The following is a 26,591-nucleotide window of genomic DNA, read 5'->3' on the forward strand; positions in this document are numbered from 1 at the left end:
TCTGCAGTGTTTATTCAGCAGAACTTTCAAGATATATATACAGTGAGGAAAATAAGTATTTGAACACCCTGCTATTTTGCAAGTTCTCCCACTTAGAAATCATGGAGGGGTCTGAAATTGTCATCGTAGGTGCATGTCCACTGTGAGAGACATAATCTAAAAAAAAAATCCAGAAATCACAATGTATGATTTTTTAACTATTTATTTGTATGATACAGCTGCAAATAAGTATTTGAACACCTGAGAAAATCAATGTTAATATTTGTTACAGTAGCCTTTGTTTGCAATTAAACGTTTCCTGTAGTTTTTCACCAGGTTTGCACACACTGCAGGAGGGATTTTGGCCCACTCCTCCACACAGATCTTCTCTAGATCAGTAAGGTTTCTGGGCTGTCGCTGAGAAACACGGAGTTTGAGCTCCCTCCAAAGATTCTCTATTGGGTTTAGGTCTGGAGACTGGCTAGGCCACGTCAGAACCTTGATATGCTTCTTACAGAGCCACTCCTTGGTTATCCTGGCTGTGTGCTTCAGGTCATTGTCATGTTGGAAGCCCCAGCCTCGACCCATCTTCAATGCTCTAACTGAGGGAAGGAGGTTGTTCCCCAAAATCTCGCAATACATGGCCCCGGTCATCCTCTCCTTAATACAGTGCAGTCGCCCTGTCCCATGTGCAGAAAAACACCCCCAAAGCATGATGCTACCACCCCCATGCTTCACAGTAGGGATGGTGTTCTTGGGATGGTACTCATCATTCTTCTTCCTCCAAACACGGTTAGTGGAATTATGACCAAAAGGTCTCATCTGACCATATGACTTTCTCCCATGACTCCTCTGGATCATCCAAATGGTCATTGGCAAACTTAAGACGGGCCTTGACATGTGCTGGTTTAAGCAGGGGAACCTTCCGTGCCATGCATGATTTCAAACCGTGACGTCTTAGTGTATTACCAACAGTAACCTTGGAAGCGGTGGTCCCAGCTCTTTTCAGGTCATTGACCAGCTCCTCCCGTGTAGTTCTGGGCTGATTTCTCACCTTTCTTAGGATCATTGAGACCCCACGAGGTGAGATCTTGCACGGAGCCCCAGTCCGAGGGAGATTGACAGTCATGTTTAGCTTCTCCCATTTTCTAATGATTGCTCCAACAGTGGACCTTTTTTCACCAAGCTGCTTGGCGATTTCCCTGTAGCCCTTTCCAGCCTTGTGGAGGTGTACAATTTTGTCTCTAGTGTCTTTGGACAGCTCTTTGGTCTTGGCCATGTTAGTAGTTGGATTCTTACTGATTGTATGGGGTGGACAGGTGTCTTTATGCAGCTAAACAGGTGCATCTAATTTAGGATAATAAATGGAGTGGAGGTGGACATTTTAAAGGCAGACTAACAGGTCTTTGAGGGTCAGAATTCTAGCTGATAGACAGGTGTTCAAATACTTATTTGCAGCTGTATCATACAAATAAATAGTTAAAGAATCATACATTGTGATTTCTGGATTTTTTTTTTTAGATTATGTCTCTCACAGTGGACATGCACCTACGATGACAATTTCAGACCCCTCCATGATTTCTAAGTGGGAGAACTTGCAAAATAGCAGGGTGTTCAAATACTTATTTTCCTCACTGTATATACAGAATACAGCAAGAGATTCTACAAGAAAATGTCACAACTAGCGCAGCTACAACACAACTTGAGACGTATAGCTGAACTACGCCAGAAGCGACAATCCCCTTGACTACGGTCGCATAAACAAAGACCGCTTTCCTTTGCTTGTTGAAAAGGTGCACAGGTATTTATCTGCCCAAGCACAGAGAGTGCGAAACTGTTCAGTGCAGCATCTCATGAAGAGACTGTCAGAAAGTTTAGCAACTTTGTTCTTGAAGAGAAACCTGTCACTTGTAGTTAAATAGAAAGCGGTCCAATATGATGTGTATAGCAATTACATTACACTTGCTCTTCACTTGAGGATACATCTGTCGTTTACAGTTGCCTTTGGATTTAGTTCAATTACTGCTGTTTTGCACAATAATGTTCACTTAAAGTGTGCATACTACATAAACAGAATAGAGCACTGATCTATATATATATAATTATATATTATAGTTTTATATAGATCAGTGGAATAGAGGCCCTCTGCCATTCTGTGTTTTGCCTGTTGTTTTAATTAAAATTACTGTTGCATATTTAAACTTTTTGAAAGATGTTAGCTAAGTTTATTACTTGACTGTTGTTTTGCATATAATAGTTTTCTAAAACTTTACATTATTTGGATAATTGTTAATAAAATCTGTAAAATTTGATTTTTACAGAACTGAAAGAATAATAATATTTAATATAGTTTTAATATATTTTTTGTCCAATTTTGTTGTGCTACTTTCAATAAAAGTGTGATTTATTTTATTGGTTTGTAGTTTTTCAATTCAGATTAATTAAATTCATGAAATTAATACAATTATACACAACATTTTTTTTTTTTTTTTAAATAGGTAAAAATTTCGGTTTCGGTTTTCGGCCAAGTGCATCCTGGATTTTCGGTTTCGGTTTCGGCCCAGAATTTTCATTTCGGTGCATCCCTAAAATACATGTCTACTCAAGCGATATAACAGGTGTGAGTGAAAAACAGATCAATATTTAAGTCCTTTTTTACCATAAATCTCCTTTTCAATTCCACATTCTTTTGTTTTTTCATGATTCACATTCTTGAGGCATATCGCCACCTACTGGATGGGGCTGGTCAAATTTGGAGATTGGTAGTGAAAAAGGTGCACTCAGTAACTTTTGTTTTTCATCTTGGACTTGCAGTGACACCTAGTGGTGTGGATGCAGCATCATTCAAAATCAATAGTTTTCAGTTACATTTGCATTTGGCAGATGCTTTTATCCAAAGCGACTTACAGAGCCCTTATTACAGGGACAATCCCCCTGGAGCAACCTGGAGTTAAGTGCCTTGCTCAAGGACACAATGGTGGTGGCTGTGGGGATCAAGATTACCAGTTATGTGCTTAAGACCACTGCACCACCACCACTCAAATTTAATTCAGTTACAGCTGCCACTGTAGAAATTCACTATTCCCAATCAGCCATGATTAATTTAATACAAAAGTGAAAGTGTCCAATAACAAGATGGTTACTGAGATTAAGCAAGTAGTATTCAGCTGGTCATGTGATTCTAAAATGGCAGCATCCATGAGGGCGCCCCTGCCCCATGTAGAATAGAGTCCTCATCTCATGTGAGTGGTCATAATTTTATACATATGTTTCAAAATTACAATTCACTTCTTTATTAGTAAATAATATGTTTCTATAGGGAAAAGAAAATACTGAGTGTACCTTTACATTTACGCATTTGGCAGACGCTTTTATCCAAAGCAACTTACAGTGCATTTATTACAGGGACAATCCCCCCGGAGCAACCTGGAGATAAGTGCCTTGCTCAAGGACAATGGTGTTGGCTGTGGGGATCAAACCAGCGATTTTCTGATTACCAGTTATGTGGTTTAGACCACTACACCATCACCACCTTTAAATATTGATGTGTTTTTACGTGGATTATATCATTGGAGTTTTATGCTGGCTTTGTGGTTTTTGAAGATTCAGAGTTCTGGTCACCATTCACTTGCTTTGTATGGACCTGCAGAGCTGAGATTCTTTTAAAAATCTAAATTTTTGTTCTATGGGAGAAAGTACACATCTGTTATTAAATGATGAGGGAATTTTTATTTTTGTATGAACTATCCCTTTAACTGTTTTATAATATGTAACATAATAGGCTCTAGCAATGCCTTTATAATTATAAGAACAATATGCTTAAATTTCATTGCTTTCAGGTCCAGTCTGTTAGCTTTGAGGCCTATTCTCTGTTCCTTAAAAGTTAACAAAATTTGCTTTTGGCAGATAAACACATAAATGGGTTGACCAGGGCCAAAACTAGGCCAGTTTTGACAATCCTTTTGAACAGAAGCAACAAAACTCATGAAACATTAAACATCCATTAATTATTCATAAAATTATACATATATGTGTTTACTGGTATTCCCTGTTTTTCAAAAGCTCAAAGACAGATGACTGCATGGCAACCTGAATAATCTGGAGCAAATCTGCTTCTTACCCTCCAAAATGTGGCTCTTTTTGACCTGATCATAAAACTTGGACTAAACCAAAGTGAAGGAGTTTGCTCTGATAATTGTTGTATCTCTTTAGCAGTATGCACGATGATATACACAAGTAGGACAGGTTCCTGTTTCAGCATCCTTTTGTTGTTCCTAGAACTTCAGTATCAACCAAGCTATTGGATCTTTATATTAGTTTCACTGTTAATTATAAGTCTCTAGCTTAATCAAAGTGAAACCTATACTCATTTTTTGCAACATACTACAGTGAACAGCATGTATGCTTTTTTTGAAATGCAAAAGCTGTTTTAACTTCAGGACTGTACAGCATCATTGCAAAACAGCTGCTACAAAACAGCACTTTTTTACTACATGGATAATACTACAATAATACTGCAGCAGCCATGCTGCATGTTTACTGTGGTTCATTTTTGTAAGGGTAGAAACGTGAAGTGAAGATAATTTTTTTAAATGTCTAATAGAATATAGCTTTCAACAAGATACTGGACAAATGTTTTAATGGTGTACTTTAATATGAATGTTTGGAAACTTACACACATAGCAAAACCTAAATAAATATATTGTTTGCTATCAATCAGATTATTCAATAAGTTCAGTATATACTTTCTTGATAAACATCACAAACATTAGGTTACATGAGAAGTAATTAACAAACTGAATAGGTTCAGAGTCATCAAATGGATAACAACAATCCACACTCCTACAACCCCCACCAATCCCTTTGATTGTAATTAATACATACAGTACAAGTATGTGTAATGAACACACAAATTAACTGTGCAAATGTAAAAAATCAATGATTTATCTGTAAACCCCTTTCTGAATGAAAACAATCTTTCTGTTTTGCTTTCTAGCATTTTTACAAATTTTATGACGGAATCTCACACACAATGGGATGAGAATGACCAAGATGATGACAATGACAATAAAGGTGATTAACCCTGGATGTAGGCCTGCATATTGATTGTTGTTCATTTCAATAGTGAAAAATTTTATCCCCAAAATTGCAGATACTTCAGGCAATACCTCTGGAACAAAGCTACAACATCTTTCACCATTTTCAGAATAAATTCTTCCTTGTCCAGCCACAGGAAGGTCTTTGGTCGTTCCATTTTGAAAAGGATTTTTTCCAACGCTGGCACATTCACTGTTTAAGTGACGGAGTGACCGAGATGTACTACTGACAATTTGATCCACTGTGAAAATAACTGTGCAAATTTTGTCTAATGCTCCTGTTTTTCTATAATTAGGGAACAATACGGTAAAGAATGTTTGTGTAGAATCAGTGTTTTCACTTGTGATATTATTATGAACTGGGCTTGGGGCTGATCGCAATGCGGGTTCAACATAAGCAAAATAGCACAATCCTGACCAGTTGGCAGGTAAATGATGATCTACATTTTCCCCACAATTAAACATTGTTTTGTTTGTAGAATGTTGGGTTATGTTACGAATGTGTGGTGAAAAAGCATTAGTGTCATTAGTAGTAACCGTTGCAATAAAATCATTCAAGTGTGACAAATCAAAGTTACAAACACTCTTGCTCAAGTGAAGCGCAGTGCTGTTGCTTTCAAAACACAACAAACCATTTGTTGCATAGGCCAGTGTGGTGGCTTCATTCTTTCCAGAAACTGATTTCCAGAGAATCTTTGCATTAGACTGGGGAAATGCAGACTTTGTAATATTCCAAACAGTAAGATAATCTCTCACAGTAAAAGGAACAGTAACGTAGTTGTATGCGGGAGTACTAACTGAAATAAAACCACAAACCCAACAATCTGCTTGATTGATTGCAGAAGAAAATCCATGGGACATTGACAAGACAACAAAACTTAATGACGGTTTAAAATAACTTTCATGAAGACAATCGGTTGGTGTCAACACACAGAAAAAGCTCATCAATGCAAGTCCAAAACAAAACATTGCCAATACAATCCTAGGAAATGTATTTCAAAGAGAAAATCAATTTGTCAAATTCCAACTGTACATAAAAACAATTTTTGAGTACTGATGTTTCCGGCGTTGTCACAGATGTGATTTGTGTGGATCCGCTGGTGTTTGTACTTTAACAGCAGTCAGTTATCAACGGTACCTGATAAGGATTCTCCTATTGGGTCTTTTTCCTCTGACTCTCCCAAAGTCTCTGCTGTTTATAGAGAATTAGATTGAACAGTCTGTATGAGATCAACACAAAAATCAATCATATTGTCACAGTTTTTTATTTTTTCTTCATATCAGTAGCACCAGACAAATATACAACTTGCCAATAAGTGAGGATCATTCAGCAGTTTCAAAATGTACCTTTTGATAGGTCAGGGGATCTTTATTTGTCTTGTTCAAGAGCTCTGAACTTGGGAATCAGTGCCTGTGGAAGTGAATTTGCTTTACTGTTTGGTACAAGATAGCTCTCTTGCCTTTTACCTCCCCATTTAACCAATTCACCACTCCACAGTAATTCTAAAAACCTGCGTACTCCACCATTGCTAAAAACATCGGAGTCTTCTATAGCATATAAATCCCAAAACAACACCGCAACATTTTACAGTATCATTCCTCCCTCTTCCTTTCAAAGTGATCTATAACCATTGCACATATTCAGATCAGTCCCTGTGCTGCATATTTGCAACCTGGTGCATTTTTCCAGAAGAGAAGAAAAGAAAATTGTTTCCTGAATTCCTTGAATGCAGAATTTAGTGTGCCAAAAATGAGTCCTGGAACATGACCAGTCTGACCAAAATACACAGTGAATCTGAGACTGAGAGAGAACTTACCTGTTGGTCAAACTCTGATCCAACCCAATAGGTTGGTTTCACGTGACGTCACGCTGCTGCATCGCGAGAGCGTGAAATTCAGATGGAGGGCAGGAAGTGAAATAGCTGAGGATCTGCCGTCTGGCAAAATGCCAATGTTTTGTGTAGTTTACGGCTGCTCCAATCGTTCTAATCGAAAAAAGGGAAAGGGTTTTTATAGAGTACCGAAGATTGTCACTCATAAAGGTGAGAAATGTAAAAAGCTCACAGAACAACGCCGTAAAAAGTGGATTTTTAACGTACGTCTGCGGTCGGGAGGAGCAGAGTCTGTTAATGCCCGTGTCTGCAGCGACCACTTCGTCGGAGGTATGTTAGCTAGCCAACGTGTTTTTTGTGTCTCTGTTTATATAGCATTAGGTTGTCATTAAATGCTCATTTACTTAGTAATGCTTAAGTTACCGGTAGTCTAATATGGACTTCATTGGGGCTTTTTAGGTTGCCCTAGCGCTTTGGGTGACGTTGAGTCGGTAGATTGGGCTCCGACGGTCAACCTAGGTTACCAAAAAACTAAGCCCAAATCAGAGGCTTCTCTTAAACGAGAGGAAAGGATGAAGATCAAGGAAGACCAACAAAGACGGTCGGAATGTGCAGATGCTATGTTGGATCTCCAACAGACAGATGAGAGCCCGGATCTGACGCAGACAGCCGAAAGCTCAGAACCGAAGCAGCCAGCTGACAACAACCCACAATCAGAGGGGATCAGTGGGAATGGGACATTAAATGGTAAAGGTAAATTATTGTACTAAGATGTGTAACCAGCATTATTATTCATTGTTATTAATAATTATTAATTGTTACAAATGTTGACCAGAAAACTTGTATGTTTGTAAAAAAGATTACTTCACAACAATTCACATAATTCATATTAACTAAAATCACTCTGTATAATTGGACCAGAGAACTTGCATGTTTGTAAAAAAGGTTGACAAAAAGATAACTTAACAACAATTCACATAATTCATATTCATGAATTAACTAATTATGCTCCCCACTGATATGTTGCAGGCTATGTAGATGCCGGATGCCAGACTGAGCTAACAATGGATGACATTGAGAAGATGGAGGATGTTCTGAGACAAAACACAACAGAGCTGGGAGATCTTCGAGCCAAAGCACTGGACACACAGTTCAACAAGGAGTCCTTTGAAAAAAACGAAGACAAGACAATGTTCTACACGGGGCTCCCGAACTTCTTAGTTTTAATTCAGATTTTTGAGCTGTGCAAACCCTACATCAGCTGTGGTCCTATGTCTGTGCTGTCTAAATTTGAACAGTTCATTTTAGTTTTGATGAAGCTGAGACTAAATCTCCCGCTGAAAGATTTAGCTTTCAGGTTCAAGATCTCTCTGCCAACTGCTTCTAGAGTTTGGCATAAAGTAATTGACATACTTCATGAAAGGTTGGAATTTCAAATTGAGTGGCCAGAGCGACATGTTCTTCAAGCTACAATGCCAATGGGATTCAGACAGGCATTTGGATGTAAAGTTGCTGTGATAGTTGACTGTTTCGAAGTTTTTATTGAGAAGCCCTCTAATTTACTAGCCCAAGCACAAACGTGGTCAAACTACAAGCATCACCATACTGTAAAATTTCTGATTGTTGCACCCCAAGGCTATGTCACTTACATATCTTGTGCCTGGGGAGGGAGAGTCAGCGATAAACAGATCACAATAGAGAGTGGCCTCCTAAAAAACCTGTTACCTGGAGATATTGTCCTAGCAGACCGTGGGTTCAATATTGGTGATAGTGTGGGATTTTACTGTGCTTCACTACAGATACCTGCATTTACCAAGGGGAGAAAACAGCTGTCAGCGTATGAGGTGGCAGACACAAGAAAAATAGCGAATTTGCGTATTCATGTTGAGAGAGTTATCGGTTTAGTCAGAAGAAAATATCAGATTCTGCAAAGCAGGGCTATGCCCATAGAGCACATGGCAACAAAACAAGGTGAGGCACTAGCATTGATTGACAAGATTGGGGTTATTTGCTGTGTCTTGTCTAATCTTTCGGAGTCTATTGTCCCATTGGAGTAAGGAGGAGGGAGGGATAGGGATAATAATCAGTCAGTCCAGTACCTGAGACCTCACACATGTAGTGTCCAATACCTGATCCCTGCTTCTTGGCTCTGACGATGATAAGTAAGAGGACAGGGAGTAGTAGTACCTGAGCCCCGACACATATCAGTCTGTTAATATGTTTTCAACAGGTGTAATACTTTTATCCACTAGTCCAATTGTACTGGCTATATGTATTATATGTAATGAAATGGATTCTAATCTGTTATTGCACACCATGTTCTTGTTATTATAACAATTGTTGACAAATCTAATCTTGTAAATAAACCACCATGTATAATTCCGTCTTCTCAATGGCATTTAATCTTTTCATTTAAATTATACAACAGCCAGAACTCACAAAGACCACACTCATAACAATAGTCAAAATGTAATCTTGTCTCATACAACCGTATTGATATAACAGCAATATCACACAGCCCACTTTCAAGAGTGCCTGGATCCTTTCATTACATTACACATGTGAGTTTGTAACTTGCTGTCCCAGTATTTCTGGAAGTATACCGTTTCTAAAAAAGCACTCAACTTTAGGGATAACATCATCCCAAAGTTCAAGATCGGGCAAAATCCTTTCAACAAAAATGTCATTGTGGTTCCACACAACAAAATCACAGTACTCAGCGTCTACAATGTGAAGCTGTCCCTGAACTTTGGTAGTAGTAGTCATGAGTCCGGTCCAGCATGACATTATCCCCATCATTGATGAGGCAGAAGCCCTTTTCCCCAGCACACAAGCGCAGATTGGCTTCATCTTGGTGAGAGTGTGGACACTAAAATCACAGAGAGAAGGACACGTGAACAATAGATTAACAAATATATTGTCTGCCTTTTTGCTCAGTTTAGGACTAGAGACACGACTCAGACTCGAGATTTAGGGACTTTACTACAACAGAGACTGTAATATTACCTTAATCTCGCAGATGCCAGTTCCGTGACAGTCACAAGCAACAATCCCATCAGGGGAGGACCCCATGTATGGCCACTTGGGGTTCAGCCAGAGACCACTGTCCATACAGGAGAAGCCTGCATGCTCCCGACCCATCAGCTTCTCATAGACTCCTCTGGCTTGTGCTTCATGTTTGCATCCATAACTGTACACAGTACACATGCAAAACATGAAAAGGAAATGATTACTTAGTATTGGATGTGTAGAGCCAGTTCAGTGATTTAAATGCCATTACCGTAACCCCTATACTTAGTTCTACTCCTGCATAACCATAGTCTTATAACCCTATAACTAATAACTAACGCAGCACCAAAGCAATGTGTTACTATAAATTTCATTTAATATTCCACCAGTAAGATACATTTACTTAATAGAGAAGCTTCTTTTTTATCCAAATTATACCCTCTGTTGTCAGTGTTTCTTTTCTGGACATAAACACTGTTTACAAAACTGGCCTTGCCTCTGCCTTACCCTAATTCAAACCCTAAATACCTTGTAGCGGCTGTGGTGAACCTATATGCCTCTGGGTAGCATATGGCCTTGATCAAGCTCTTGGATGGTTGCTGGGGGTTGGTCTTAATAGCTTGTTTCAGCTTGGAAGCAGTTATGCGTCCAGCTCTTTGCCTAAACAAAATCCTGTTTGCACTCTGACTTCGAGTTGCCCTCTCTACAGCCTGGACCTGGGACATGATGAGCTCTTCTAGCTGGAATACCTGGCATAGCTCTCCAAGCTCTTTGGGGGGTAGCTGCAGAGTCTCTGGTGTTCTGTATTCAAGAACAGTTTTAGGAAGCATACTAGATTTGGGGATGAATTCTTTGTAGTAAGGCTCCCTAGCCATCAGTGCTGCACTCCTTGGACAGTTTTTGCTTAAAGTCTCAAAAAAACTAGCATATGTTTCTGACCCTCTCTTCACTCTTGGGCATGAAAGTGATTTCCCAACCTGGTTTTCTGTTGTCCTGCCATCAATAGAACGGTCAAGCTTTTTTTTTTTTTGGCTTTAGCAGAGGAGAAGTCGATCAGAGCTACTGGAGCAGCAGGAATCTGAAAATAAGTTAACACAAAGAAGATCATTAAGTCCACATTTCTGTGGTCCATAACCATAACATATCTATATGCAGTATAAATCTGGCGTTTATCCTATGGCTGTGAGCAAAACAGGTAAGGCTATCATCACAGGATTGAGATGCCAAACTGTGTTTATGTGGGTCTTTGCTGTCTTAGCTTCTCTTTGTCCAACAGGGAAATTGTGACTGACCACATTGTCACAAGCTACACATATTAAGGCAGAATATAGAATAGAAATAATTTAATAATCCCCAACATTATGTATGATGGAATATAATGAAAATCCCCTAAAAGAAGATGAAATGTAGACGAAGACAAGCAATCTGCCTGATGAATTAACCAGAGCAAAGACGTAACCAAAGGGGCACAATATAAACATTAATTTAACATCATAATTTAGCCTACAGTTACACAGTGTCCAAAAAAATACAGTGTCACCTTGCCTTTTTTACATGTGATGGCATCAGCCACTTGCACTGCTCTGTTGTGCAGGAAGCTGTATCTCGCATCTTTACCCCAACTTCAATGGAAAAAGAACTGCCCCTACATGAGAACACGATTCTGATAGTCTGTGAATAGAATACAATATGATTATTTTTATTTATTTTTACCTCAAATGCAATCTACACCAGGGGAAAAGTGCAATCTATATCAGCCCATTTTGATGATGTGCGATATAGCCCAGAGCGTTCAAATCAGAGGCTAAAATCCGGCTAGGAAAAATGCATGTTATTTCCAAATTATGACAATATTTGATGTAAAAACGATACTATCATTATAACCCCAGGCAACATTATAAAATAATAAAACAATCCAGTTCATGACCCCTTTAAAGCTCTCTCCAGTATGCTAGCAGTGTGTGTGTGTGTGTGTGAGAGAGAGAAAGATATATGGTAACGTTAAACATCCTAGCCTACATAAATTACTTACCCTGCCATGCAATTGCAATGAGCTGCAATGACTTCTCCATCCTCCTTCGCAATAATCCAGGTCTTCAGAGATGTTTCGCCTGATCTCTGAGAAACGATTGTCAGTCTAACGTCGTCATTAAGATGTGTTGCATGTTTATTGACATTATCCGTTACTGCTAGCATCTTAACACATAAAACAATATAAGAACAAACACTCACCCTAGCGAAGACCAAACGATGATCATCGTGGAGCCGTTTGGTACCGAGGTTGTGGACCCACCCGCTGACAAAAAAGTTGTACGCCTCCAGACTTTTATATGCCTTCATTTGCTGTCTGGTGTAGTACGATGTCTGAAGGACCAGATAGTTGGTGATGTCAACAGCCTCCACTGTCGGCAAATCTTCAAGTTCGACCGAAAACTCACTCATCTTCATGAGGAACGGGTCACGTCCAACATATGCGTTTACTAACTCCTTGTATCTATTTCTTGAAACTGGTTCTAAATTCGTACAATACGGACTCTCCGCAACGGTTTCCTCCATAGACGTATTCTCCATGTTTACTTCCTGCCCTCCATCTGAAATCGCCACGCCTTCGTGCGTCATCACAATCACGTGACTGAAACCCAAGAATTGCTTGTCTTCCTGGCACCTACAATTTAGAGAACACAACTTATCAGTATTTTTATTTATTCATTACATACATAGAGAGATATATAAATGGAGATATTCAGAACAGAACTGTCCGATGTGACAAAAATCAAAACAAAATGTCCCACTCTTTCCATCAACATTATATTGCTGCAATTTCCAGCACTGATAGTTAGTAATAAATATTAAGTATTAAATGTATACATGAATATTACATACCTTGGATTCTTGTATAAAATCTGAAGGTTCAAAGATGCTGTTGTGATTCTCAGAGGCAAAAGTGGAGAGAGGAAGGTGAAGTAGATGCTATTTATTCTCTTTCAGCCCCCTGTACCAGCTCCTCCTCGTCATAAAGACCAATGGAACATACTTGCGTAATCATGCATGCTTTCGTTGATTTTTGGCAGTATTTGAGAGTCTCTTTGTGCCCAACTTCCAAATGCATCTTGGAAATGGAAAGGAAGGGGATTTCAGATGTTTTCTGTTTAGAAAGTTAAATAATATTCAGCTGTCTTAACAGAATCCTCAGACAGAAACGGGCGGTTCTAGGATTTCGATCTTAGGGGTGCTCAGCCCCCGATGACTCTATTAGATTTGCACATTTAATGTATTCCACTCTTTAGCATAGATAGTGTTTTGTTTTTGCTTTTTACTGTGTTTACATAATTTATGATAGCCAGCTGATATACATTCACAATATTGTCATAATCTTTATTAAAGACTTGTAAATTTATATTTAAAAAAAAAACTGAAACCATTAAAAAAAAAACTTTTTTTTATTATTTTCCATTTATTAACTAATTTAAAAAAAATGTTTATAGAAAATCAATAATTTCACAAGACACACAATAGCCAATGTCTCTTGATATCACAGATCTCTGATGTAAAGATTATAAGTTGAGTGCAGGATGGGGTGGTAATGATGATCATTAAATAAACACTAAGATTTTGATCTAGATTCTACACCATTTAAAAATAAAATGCTAACCCTGCTGAAAAGACCAGCTAAACCAACATGCAATTCCCATGTAGGGGTGTGTTTCCCATACAACAATGTAACACTGTGTAACCACCACAGTCCAATGATGCATCGTTGAAGAAATGAACTAGCTAGTCACGACTGTGTCCCGAAACCGTAATAACTATGTCACGCATTTATCGTTCAAACCACATCGGTTAAGATGTCATTAATGATGTCACTCAGAGGATGAGTAATTACTTCCACAAATATTAAATTATATTATCTTATTTTCAATACATTGACAAAAAGCACTGTAAAAGTATTTCAAAGTACACTCACCTAAAGGATTATTAGGAACACCTGTTCAATTTCTCATTAATGCAATTATCTAATCAACCAATCACATGGCAGTTGCTTCAATGCATTTAGGGGTGTGGTCCTGGTCAAGACAATCTCCTGAACTCCAAACTGAATGTCAGAATGGGAAAGAAAGGTGATTTAAGCAATTCTGAGCATGGCATGGTTGTTGGTGCCAGACGGGCCGGTCTGAGTATTTCACAATCTGCTCAGTTACTGGGATTTTCACGCACAACCATTTCTAGGGTTTACAAAGAATGGTGTGAAAAGGGAAAAACATCCAGTATGCGGCAGTCCTGTGGGCGAAAATGCCTTGTTGATGCTAGAGGTCAGAGGAGAATGGGCCGACTGATTCAAGCTGATAGAAGAGCAACTTTGACTGAAATAACCACTCGTTACAACCGAGGTATGCAGCAAAGCATTTGTGAAGCCACAACACGCACAACCTTGAGGCGGATGGGCTACAACAGCAGAAGACCCCACCATGTACCCATCCTCTGATGGCTACTTCCAGCAGGATAATGCACCATGTCACAAAGCTCGAATCATTTCAAATTGGTTTCTTGAACATGACAATGAGTTCACTGTACTAAAATGGCCCCCACAGTCACCAGATCTCAACCCAATAGAGCATCTTTGGGATGTGGTGGAACGGGAGCTTCGTGCCCTGGATGTGCATCCCACAAATCTGCATCAACTGCAAGATGCTATCCTATCAATATGGGCCAACATTTCTAAAGAATGCTTTCAGCACCTTGTTGAATCAATGCCACGTAGAATTAAGGCAGTTCTGAAGGCGAAACAGGGTCAAACACAGTATTAGTATGGTGTTCCTAATAATCCTTTAGGTGAGTGTATGTGAAAGCTTTGTGTGGGGAACGGAGATCTCATTCAACAGATACATATAACTTGAGCTAGTCACAAATGGTGAGTGGAACAAAGGTTTGGGTTGGGCAGGTGGAGGAAGTGGGAACCAGTTTCCACAGTTAACGCGAGTCCGTTTTATTAACAAATAAGCAATCGCTGTACAGCTTCACTCAAAACACAAGACGGCTTTTCAGCATCACACAACACAAGGCTCTTTCTCTCATGGGACCGACACGAAGATTCTGGTCTGTCTGTCTCTCTCTTCTGTGAACTGGCAATCTTTTTATCTCCCCAACTCTCACTGTGATCAGAGATGGTAATTAGTCACAATTCAAACCATTTTTGGGGCTGAGGTCCCAGATATAATAGTCCTCTTTGGTCCTTTAATATAGTAAAGGCACTGAATGCACTCATTTTCTGAATAAAGTCTTGAAATGCGATAAAGGCACAAAATGTTATAATGTTTGGTTTTAAAAGATGCATGTATTTTTAAAGTTCACACAGCACAAGACAAACACTATGATGGTTGTCCCCCTCAAAGTATAATGTGGTTACAGCCTTGATGCTCAGTCTGACTTCATCTGACCAGCACAAGTTCAACAAATGTTATTATTAAGCAAAGACAAAGGAAAATGAATTATTCACAACATCGTCCCATGATGTGGAAGACCTCTCTTTATTTAATTGTGAACACATTACAGCACACAGCATAAGATTAATCAGGACATTTATATAAAATTATTATTAAAGTTATGAGAATGAAAAGTGATGAGTATATAAAATGATACATAAAGAAATTAGTAAATATATAAGACATTTATAAGAAAATAATTAAAGAAATAAAATGCAACACAGGTGTGTGTTTGCTCTCTTGAAGCTTCATTAACACATTAGCCAAACTAAAGAAGAATTGCTGGAAAACATTTCAACGTGACTGACAGAGCAAGGTAGAACTAAACTTTGGTTTAAGTATTCAAGCACATCTCATCTATTTCTGTTGACCCTGGTTCTCCACAAAGCACACAAGGGTTGTTGACCTTGCAGCGGTAAAGTGGAACTCTATCAGCAATCAGCTTCAGTTTTTCTCTCAGGACCTCTGTTCTGCCCTGGTCATTTGTCCAGATATTTGTGAAAACAAAGGCTTTCATTCCCTTGTACCTTTTTAATTTATTAACACCTGGTATAATGTTATACTTTCCTCTGAGACAGGTTTGAATACAGGGAGAGTTTAAGGTGTAGAAAACAACACATCTGTCCGTTCCCTTATTCATCAAATATTTCAAAGGGGATTCAGTATTATCATCTGGAGGATTCAAAAGCAGAAATTCTGAATGAGCAGGATTTGGATTATTCTGAACCCCTGCAGCAATGAGCTCTTCGCCTTTGTAGACAGGATATTCATCACCTTTTATAATGTTTTTCACATTTTCTCCTTTGTCATCTTTCAGAAACGTGTCGGTTGAGGGACTGAAATTCACCTGACACTGCTCCTTTGGGACATTGATGGCTGCTGCATACTGGCCTATTTCATAACTTTACAAAAATATGAATTATCACCAATGATTACATGCAAAAATAATGAATCAAACACACAAATGCTGTGAAATTATTTATACTGTAGGTGTATGTACAGTTTGCCTGTGTTTAGTTCTTGTACTGATTTTAATGTAGCAGCTCAAATAAATTGCACAAACAGAACATTTATCGAACTAACATCTACAACGATGAAAGGTCATTTAAAATGAATATATATATACAAAAGTAAGAAAACCTACTTCTCATGAAGAAAAGTTTTAATGCGGCCAAGAGTGTCAATATTCACAGTCTCGCCCTTCACACTTTCAGTACAAAGAGGAAGCAGAAAGAGAACAAGAATTGCCCTCTGCAACAGTGTGAAAACCTGAAGAGACAAAATGCAAAATCACCAACAGTCCCAAATACACTAAATAGTTGGTTTGAAACACTTTAAGGGACAGTTCACCCAAAACTGACAATTCTCTCATCATTTACTCACCCTCATGCCATCCAAGATGTGTGATTTTCTTTCTTCTGCAGAACACAAATGAATATTTCAGCTCTGTAGGTCCCCACAATGCAAGTGAATGGGTGCCAAAGTAATCCATATGACTCCAGTGGTTAAATCCATGTGTTCAGACATGATATGATGGGTGTGGGTGAGAAACAGATCAATATTTAAGTCATTTTTATTATTATTATACATTATACTCCCTGATCAATCTACACTTTCTCCTTGTTTTTGGTGATTCACATTCATCATGCATATCGCCCCCGAATGAGTTGGGAGGAGAATTTATGACCAAAAAAATGTATTTAAATATTGATCTGTTTCTCCCCCACACCCATCATATCATGTCTGAACACATGCATTTAACCACAGGAGTCATATGGATTATTTTAGATAAACACATAAATGGGTTGACCAGGGCCAAAACTAGGCCAGTTTTGACAATCCTTTTGAACAGAAGCAACAAAACTCTTGAAACATTAAACATCTATTAATTATTCATAAAATTATACATATATGTGTTTAATGGTATTCCCTGTTTTTCAAAAGCTCAAAGCCAGATGACTGCATGGCAACCTGAATAATCTGGAGCAAATCTGCTTCTTACCCTCCAAAATGTGGCTTTTTTTGACCTGATCATAAAACTTAGACTAAACCAAAGTTAATTTGCTCTGATAATTGTTGTGTCTCTTTAGCAGTATGCACGATGATATACACAAGTTAAACAGGTTCCTGTTTCAGCATCCTTTTGTTGTTCCTAGAACTTAACTATCAGCCAAGCTATTGGATCCTTTATATTAGTTTCACTGTAGAATATAGCTTTCAACAAGATACTGGACAAATGTTTTAATGGTGTACTTTAATATGAATGTTTGGAATCTTACACACACAGCAAAACCTAAATAAATATATTGTTTGCTATCAAACAGATTATTCAATAAGTTCAGTATATACTTTCTTGATAAACATCACAAACATTAGGTTACATGAGAAGTAATTAACAAAATGAATAGGTTCAGACATAGTCATCAAATGGATACCAACAATCCACACTCCTTCAACCCCCACCAATCCCTTTGATTGCAATTAATACATACAGTACAAGTATGTGTAATGAACACATCAATTAATTGTGCAAATGTAAAAAAAATCAACGATTTATCTGTAAACCCCTTTCTGAATGAAAACAATCTTTCTGTTTTGCTTTCTAACATTTTTACAAATTTTATGACGGAATCTCACACAAAATGGGATGAGAAGGACCAAGATGATGACAATGACAATAAAGGCGATTAACCCTGGATTTAGGCCTGCATATTGATTGTTGTTCATTTCAATAGTGAAAAATTTTATCCCCAAAATTGCAGATACTTCAGGCAATACCTCTGGAACAAAGCTACAACATCTTTCACCATTTTCAGAATAAATTCTTCCTTGTCCAGCCACAGGAAGGTCTTTGGTCGTTCCATTTTGAAAAGGAATTTTTCCAACGCTGGCACATTCACTGTTTAAGTGACGGAGTGACCGAGATGTACTACTGACAATTTGATCCACTGTGAAAATAACTTTGCAAATTTTGTCTAATGCTCCTGTTTTTCTATAATTAGGGAACAATACGGTAAAGAATGTTTGTGTAGAATCAGTGTTTTCACTTGTGATATTATTATGAACTGGGCTTGGGGCTGATCGCAATGCGGGTTCAACATAAGCAAAATAGCACAATCCTGACCAATTGGCAGGTAAATGATGATCTGCATTTTCCCCACAATTAAACATTGTTTTGTTTGCAGTATGTTGGGTTATGTTACGAATGTGTGGTGAAAAAGCATTAGTGTCATTAGTAGTAATCGTTGCAATAAAATCATTCAAGTGTGACAAATCAAAGTTACAAACACTCTTGCTCAAGTGAAGCGCAGTGCTGTTGCTTTCAAAACACAACAAACCATTTGTTGCATAGGCCAGTGTGGTGGCTTCATTCTTTCCAGAAACTGATTTACAGAGAATCTTTGCATTAGACTGGGGAAATGCAGACTTTGTAATATTCCAAACAGTAAGATAATCTCTCACAGTAAAAGGAACAGTAACGTAGTTGTATGCGGGAGTACTAACTGAAATAAAACCACAAACCCAACAATCTGCTTGATTGATTGCAGAAGAAAATCCATGGGACATTGACAAGACAACAAAACTTAATGACGGTTTAAAATAACTTTCATGAAGACAATCGGTTGGTGTCAACACACAGAAAAAGCTCATCAATGCAAGTCCAAAACAAAACATTGCCAATACAATCCTAGGAAATGTATTTCAAAGAGAAAATCAATTTGTCAAATTCCAACTGTACATAAAAACAATTTTTGAGTACTGATGTTTCCGGCGTTGTCACAGATGTGATTTGTGTGGATCCGCTGGTGTTTGTACTACCTGATAAGGATTCTCCTATTGGGTCTTTTTCCTCTGACTCTCCCAAAGTCTCTGCTGTCTATAGAGAATTAGATTGAACAGTCTGTATGAGATCAACACAAAAATCAATCATATTGTCACAGTTTTTTATTTTTTCTTCATATCAGTAGCACCAGACAAATATACAACTTGCCAATAACTGAGGATCATTCAGCAGTTTCAAAATGTACCTTTTGATAGGTCAGGTTTATTTGTCTTGTTCAAGAGCTCTGAACTTGGGAATCAGTGCCTGTGGAAGTGAATTTGCTTTACTGTTTGGTACAAGATAGCTCTCTTGCCTTTTACCTCCCCATTTAACCAATTCACCACTCCACAGTAATTCTAAAAACCTGCGTACTCCACCATTGCTAAAAACATCGGAGTCTTCTATAGCATATAAATCCCAAAACAACACCGCAACATTTTACAGTATCATTCCTCCCTCTTCCTTTCAAAGTGATCTATAACCATTGCACATATTCAGATCAGTCCCTGTGCTGCATATTTGCAACCTGGTGCATTTTTCCAGAAGAGAAGAAAAGAAAATTGTTTCCTGAATTCCTTGAATGCAGAATTTAGTGTGCCAAAAATGAGTCCTGGAACATGACCAGTCTGACCAAAATACACAGTGAATCTAAGACTGAGAGAGAACTTACCTGTTGGTCAAACTCTGCTCCAACCCAATAGGTTGTTTTCACGTGACGTCACGCTGCTGCATCGCGAGAGCGCGAAATTCAGATGGAGGGCAGGAAGTGAAATAGCTGAGGATCTGCCGTCTGGCAAAATGCCAATGTTTTGTGTAGTTTACGGCTGCTCCAATCGTTCTAATCGAAAAAAGGGAAAGGGTTTTTATAGAGTACCGAAGATTGTCACTCATAAAGGTGAGAAATGTAAAAAGCTCACAGAACAACGCCGTAAAAAGTGGATTTTTAACGTACGTCTGCGGTCGGGAGGAGCAGAGTCTGTTAATGCCCGTGTCTGCAGCGACCACTTCGTCGGAGGTATGTTAGCTAGCCAACGTGTTTTTTGTGTCTCTGTTTATATAGCATTAGGTTGTCATTAAATGCTCATTTACTTAGTAATGCTTAAGTTACGGTAGTCTAATATGGACTTCATTGGGGCTTTTTAGGTTGCCCTAAGCTTTGGGTGACGTTGAGTCGGTAGATTGGGCTCCGACGGTCAACCTAGGTTACCAAAAACTAAGCCCAAATCAGAGGCTTCTCTTAAACGAGAGGAAAGGATGAAGATCAAGGAAGACCAACAAAGACGGTCGGAATGTGCAGATGCTATGTTGGATCTCCAACAGACAGATGAGAGCCCGGATCTGACGCAGACAGCCGAAAGCTCAGAACCGAAGCAGCCAGCTGACAACAACCCACAATCAGAGGGGATCAGTGGGAATGGGACATTAAATGGTAAAGGTAAATTATTGTACTAAGATGTGTAACCAGCATTATTATTCATGGTTATTAATAATTATTAATTGTTACAAATGTTGACCAGAAAACTTGTACGTTTGTAAAAAAGATTACTTCACAACAATTCACATAATTCATATTAACTAAAATCACTCTGTATAATTGGACCAGAGAACTTGCATGTTTGTAAAAAAGGTTGACAAAAAGATAACTTAACAACAATTCACATAATTCATATTCATGAATTAACTAATTATGCTCCCCACTGATATGTTGCAGGCTATGTAGATGCCGGATGCCAGACTGAGCTAACAATGGATGACATTGAGAAGATGGAGGATGTTCTGAGACAAAACACAACAGAGCTGGGAGATCTTCGAGCCAAAGCACTGGACACACAGTTCAACAAGGAGTCCTTTGAAAAAACGAAGACAAGACAATGTTCTACACGGGCTCCCGAACTTCTTAGTTTTAATTCAGATTTTTGAGCTGTGCAAACCCTACATCAGCTGTGGTCCTATGTCTGTGCTGTCTAAATTTGAACAGTTCATTTTAGTTTTGATGAAGCTGAGACTAAATCTCCCGCTGAAAGATTTAGCTTTCAGGTTCAAGATCTCTCTGCCAACTGCTTCTAGAGTTTGGCATAAAGTAATTGACATACTTCATGAAAGGTTGGAATTTCAAATTGAGTGGCCAGAGCGACATGTTCTTCAAGCTACAATGCCAATGGGATTCAGACAGGCATTTGGATGTAAAGTTGCTGTGATAGTTGACTGTTTCGAAGTTTTTATTGAGAAGCCCTCTAATTTACTAGCCCAAGCACAAACGTGGTCAAACTACAAGCATCACCATACTGTAAAATTTCTGATTGTTGCACCCCAAGGCTATGTCACTTACATATCTTGTGCCTGGGGAGGGAGAGTCAGCGATAAACAGATCACAATAGAGAGTGGCCTCCTAAAAACCTGTTACCTGGAGATATTGTCCTAGCAGACCGTGGGTTCAATATTGGTGATAGTGTGGGATTTTACTGTGCTTCACTACAGATACCTGCATTTACCAAGGGGAGAAAACAGCTGTCAGCGTATGAGGTGGCAGACACAAGAAAAATAGCGAATTTGCGTATTCATGTTGAGAGAGTTATCGGTTTAGTCAGAAGAAAATATCAGATTCTGCAAAGCAGGGCTATGCCCATAGAGCACATGGCAACAAAACAAGGTGAGGCACTAGCATTGATTGACAAGATTGGGGTTATTTGCTGTGTCTTGTCTAATCTTTCGGAGTCTATTGTCCCATTGGAGTAAGGAGGAGGGAGGGATAGGGATAATAATCAGTCAGTCCAGTACCTGAGACCTCACACATGTAGTGTCCAATACCTGATCCCTGCTTCTTGGCTCTGACGATGATAAGTAAGAGGACAGGGAGTAGTAGTACCTGAGCCCCGACACATATCAGTCTGTTAATATGTTTTCAACAGGTGTAATACTTTTATCCACTAGTCCAATTGTACTGGCTATATGTATTATATGTAATGAAATGGATTCTAATCTGTTATTGCACACCATGTTCTTGTTATTATAACAATTGTTGACAAATCTAATCTTGTAAATAAACCACCATGTATAATTCCGTCTTCTCAATGGCATTTAATCTTTTCATTTAAATTATACAACAGCCAGAACTCACAAAGACCACACTCATAACAATAGTCAAAATGTAATCTTGTCTCATACAACCGTATTGATATAACAGCAATATCACACAGCCCACTTTCAAGAGTGCCTGGATCCTTTCATTACATTACACATGTGAGTTTGTAACTTGCTGTCCCAGTATTTCTGGAAGTATACCGTTTCTAAAAAGCACTCAACTTTAGGGATAACATCATCCCAAAGTTCAAGATCGGGCAAAATCCTTTCAACAAAAATGTCATTGTGGTTCCACACAACAAAATCACAGTACTCAGCGTCTACAATGTGAAGCTGTCCCTGAACTTTGGTAGTAGTAGTCATGAGTCCGGTCCAGCATGACATTATCCCCATCATTGATGAGGCAGAAGCCCTTTTCCCCAGCACACAAGCGCAGATTGGCTTCATCTTGGTGAGAGTGTGGACACTAAAATCACAGAGAGAAGGACACGTGAACAATAGATTAACAAATATATTGTCTGCCTTTTGCTCAGTTTAGGACTAGAGACACGACTCAGACTCGAGATTTAGGGACTTTACTACAACAGAGACTGTAATATTACCTTAATCTCGCAGATGCCAGTTCCGTGACAGTCACAAGCAACAATCCCATCAGGGAGGACCCCATGTATGGCCACTTGGGGTTCAGCCAGAGACCACTGTCCATACAGGAGAAGCCTGCATGCTCCCGACCCATCAGCTTCTCATAGACTCCTCTGGCTTGTGCTTCATGTTTGCATCCATAACTGTACACGGTACACATGCAAAACATGAAAAGGAAATGATTACTTAGTATTGGATGTGTAGAGCCAGTTCAGTGATTTAAATGCCATTACCGTAACCCCTATACTTAGTTCTACTCCTGCATAACCATAGTCTTATAACCCTATAACTAATAACTAACGCGCACCAAAGCAATGTGTTACTATAAATTTCATTTAATATTCCACCAGTAAGATACATTTACTTAATAGAGAAGCTTCTTTTTTTATCCAAATTATACCCTCTGTTGTCAGTGTTTCTTTTTCTGGACATAAACACTGTTTACAAAACTGGCCTTGCCTCTGCCTTACCCTAATTCAAACCCTAAATACCTTGTAGCGGCTGTGGTGAACCTATATGCCTCTGGGTAGCATATGGCCTTGATCAAGCTCTTGGATGGTTGCTGGGGGTTGGTCTTAATAGCTTGTTTCAGCTTGGAAGCAGTTATGCGTCCAGCTCTTTGCCTAAACAAAATCCTGTTTGCACTCTGACTTCGAGTTGCCCTCTCTACAGCCTGGACCTGGGACATGATGAGCTCTTCTAGCTGGAATACCTGGCATAGCTCTCCAAGCTCTTTGGGGGGTAGCTGCATAGTCTCTGGTGTTCTGTATTCAAGAACAGTTTTAGGAAGCATACTAGATTTGGGGATGAATTCTTTGTAGTAAGGCTCCTAGCCATCAGTGCTGCACTCCTTGGACAGTTTTTGCTTAAAGTCTCAAAAAACTAGCATATGTTTCTGACCCTCTCTTCACTCTTGGGCATGAAAGTGATTTCCCAACCTGGTTTTCTGTTGTCCTGCCATCAATAGAACGGTCAAGCTTTTTTTTTTTTGGCTTTAGCAGAGGAGAAGTCGATCAGAGCTACTGGAGCAGCAGGAATCTGAAAATAAGTTAACACAAAGAAGATCATTAAGTCCACATTTCTGTGGTCCATAACCATAACATATCTATATGCAGTATAAATCTGGCGTTTATCCTATGGCTGTGAGCAAAACAGGTAAGGCTATCATCACAGGATTGAGATGCCAAACTGTGTTTATGTGGGTCTTTGCTGTCTTAGCTTCTCTTTGTCCAACAGGGAAATTGTGACTGACCACATTGTCACAAGCTACACATATTAAGGCAGAATATAGAATAGAAATAATTTAATAATCCCCAACATTATGTATGATGGAATATAATGAAAATCCCCTAAAAGAAGATGAAATGTAGACGAAGACAAGCAATCTGCCTGATGAATTAACCAGAGCAAAGACGTAACCAAAGGGGCACAATATAAACATTAATTTAACATCATAATTTAGCCTACAGTTACACAGTGTCCAAAAAAATACAGTGTCACCTTGCCTTTTTTACATGTGATGGCATCAGCCACTTGCACTGCTCTGTTGTGCAGGAAGCTGTATCTCGCATCTTTACCCCAACTTCAATGGAAAAAGAACTGCCCCTACATGAGAACACGATTCTGATAGTCTGTGAATAGAATACAATATGATTATTTTTATTTATTTTTACCTCAAATGCAATCTACACCAGGGGAAAAGTGCAATCTATATCAGCCCATTTTGATGATGTGCGATATAGCCCAGAGCGTTCAAATCAGAGGCTAAAATCCGGCTAGGAAAAATGCATGTTATTTCCAAATTATGACAATATTTGATGTAAAAACGATACTATCATTATAACCCCAGGCAACATTATAAAATAATAAAACAATCCAGTTCATGACCCCTTTAAAGCTCTCTCCAGTATGCTAGCAGTGTGTGTGTGTGTGTGTGAGAGAGAGAGAAAGATATATGGTAACGTTAAACATCCTAGCCTACATAAATTACTTACCCTGCCATGCAATTGCAATGAGCTGCAATGACTTCTCCATCCTCCTTCGCAATAATCCAGGTCTTCAGAGATGTTTCGCCTGATCTCTGAGAGTGGTTTACCTTGAAACATAAACGATTGTCAGTCTAACGTCATCGTTAAGATGTGTTGCATGTTTATTGACATTATCCGTTACTGCTAGCATCTTAACACATAAAACAATATAAGAACAAACACTCACCCTAGCGAAGACCAAACGATGATCATCGTGGAGCCGTTTGGTACCGAGGTTGTGGACCCACCCGCTGACAAAAAAGTTGTACGCCTCCAGACTTTTATATGCCTTCATTTGCTGTCTGGTGTAGTACGATGTCTGAAGGACCAGATAGTTGGTGATGTCAACAGCCTCCACTGTCGGCAAATCTTCAAGTTCGACCGAAAACTCACTCATCTTCATGAGGAACGGGTCACGTCCAACATATGCGTTTACTAACTCCTTGTATCTATTTCTTGAAACTGGTTCTAAATTCGTACAATACGGACTCTCCGCAACGGTTTCCTCCATAGACGTATTCTCCATGTTTACTTCCTGCCCTCCATCTGAAATCGCCACGCCTTCGTGCGTCATCACAATCACGTGACTGAAACCCAAGAATTGCTTGTCTTCCTGGCACCTACAATTTAGAGAACACAACTTATCAGTATTTTTATTTATTCATTACATACATAGAGAGATATATAAATGGAGATATTCAGAACAGAACTGTCCGATGTGACAAAAATCAAAACAAAATGTCCCACTCTTTCCATCAACATTATATTGCTGCAATTTCCAGCACTGATAGTTAGTAATAAATATTAAGTATTAAATGTATACATGAATATTACATACCTTGGATTCTTGTATAAAATCTGAAGGTTCAAAGATGCTGTTGTGATTCTCAGAGGCAAAAGTGGAGAGAGGAAGGTGAAGTAGATGCTATTTATTCTCTTTCAGCCCCCTGTACCAGCTCCTCCTCGTCATAAAGACTAATGGAATATACTTGCGTAATCATGCATGCTTTCATTGATTTTTGGCAGTATTTGAGAGTCTCTTTGTGCCCAACTTCCAAATGCATCTTGGAAATGGAAAGGAAGGGAATTTCAGATGTTTTCTGTTTAGAAAGTTAAATAATATTCAGCTGTCTTAACAGAATCCTCAGACAGAAACGGGCGGTTCTAGGATTTCGATCTTAGGGGTGCTCAGCCCCCGATGACTCTATTAGATTTGCACATTTAATGTATTCCACTCTTTAGCATAGATAGTGTTTTGTTTTTGCTTTTTACTGTGTTTACATAATTTATGATAGCCAGCTGATATACATTCACAATATTGTCATAATCTTTATTAAAGACTTGTAAATTTATATTTAAAAAAAACTGAAACCATTAAAAAAAAAACTTTTTTTATTATTTTCCATTTATTAACTAATTTAAAAAAATGTTTATAGAAAATCAATAATTTCACAAGACACACAATAGCCAATGTCTCTTGATATCACAGATCTCTGATGTAAAGATTATAAGTTGAGTGCAGGATGGGGTGGTAATGATGATCATTAAATAAACACTAAGATTTTGATCTAGATTCTACACCATTTAAAAATAAAATGCTAACCCTGCTGAAAAGACCAGCT

At 38.6% G+C, this 26,591-nt stretch overlaps 3 protein-coding genes across 3 annotated transcripts; 1 reads left to right on the forward strand and 2 right to left on the reverse strand.

Annotated features, from left to right (window-relative positions):
- The first annotated feature begins 7,103 nt into the window (after positions 1 to 7,103).
- Positions 7,104 to 8,971, forward strand: LOC127632055 (uncharacterized). The gene is made up of 3 exons (XM_052110526.1): positions 7,104 to 7,237; positions 7,367 to 7,660; positions 7,937 to 8,971. The coding sequence occupies exons 2-3, from the start codon at positions 7,480 to 7,482 to the stop codon at positions 8,962 to 8,964; spliced, it is 1,209 nt and encodes a 402-aa protein (XP_051966486.1). The 5' UTR covers positions 7,104 to 7,237; positions 7,367 to 7,479; the 3' UTR covers positions 8,965 to 8,971.
- A 97-nt stretch (positions 8,972 to 9,068) lies between these two features.
- On the reverse strand, positions 9,069 to 12,875 carry LOC127632032 (uncharacterized). Its single transcript, XM_052110495.1, has 8 exons — positions 12,800 to 12,875; positions 12,149 to 12,581; positions 11,949 to 12,053; positions 11,462 to 11,587; positions 10,894 to 10,994; positions 9,914 to 10,097; positions 9,651 to 9,776; positions 9,069 to 9,588 (listed from the first exon to the last, which is right to left on the reverse strand). The coding sequence occupies exons 2-8, from the start codon at positions 12,533 to 12,535 to the stop codon at positions 9,433 to 9,435; spliced, it is 1,185 nt and encodes a 394-aa protein (XP_051966455.1). The 5' UTR covers positions 12,536 to 12,581; positions 12,800 to 12,875; the 3' UTR covers positions 9,069 to 9,432.
- Positions 12,876 to 15,318: 2,443 nt separating this feature from the next.
- On the reverse strand, positions 15,319 to 16,869 carry LOC127632034 (uncharacterized). Its single transcript, XM_052110497.1, has 3 exons — positions 16,780 to 16,869; positions 16,541 to 16,665; positions 15,319 to 16,298 (listed from the first exon to the last, which is right to left on the reverse strand). Exons 1-3 carry the CDS (start codon positions 16,783 to 16,785, stop codon positions 15,731 to 15,733), a joined length of 699 nt encoding a protein of 232 aa, XP_051966457.1. The 5' UTR covers positions 16,786 to 16,869; the 3' UTR covers positions 15,319 to 15,730.
- Between the last annotated feature and the right edge of the window lie 9,722 nt (positions 16,870 to 26,591).

Source organism: Xyrauchen texanus, chromosome 38 (genome assembly GCF_025860055.1).
Source record: "Xyrauchen texanus isolate HMW12.3.18 chromosome 38, RBS_HiC_50CHRs, whole genome shotgun sequence".
NCBI lineage: Eukaryota > Metazoa > Chordata > Actinopteri > Cypriniformes > Catostomidae > Xyrauchen > Xyrauchen texanus.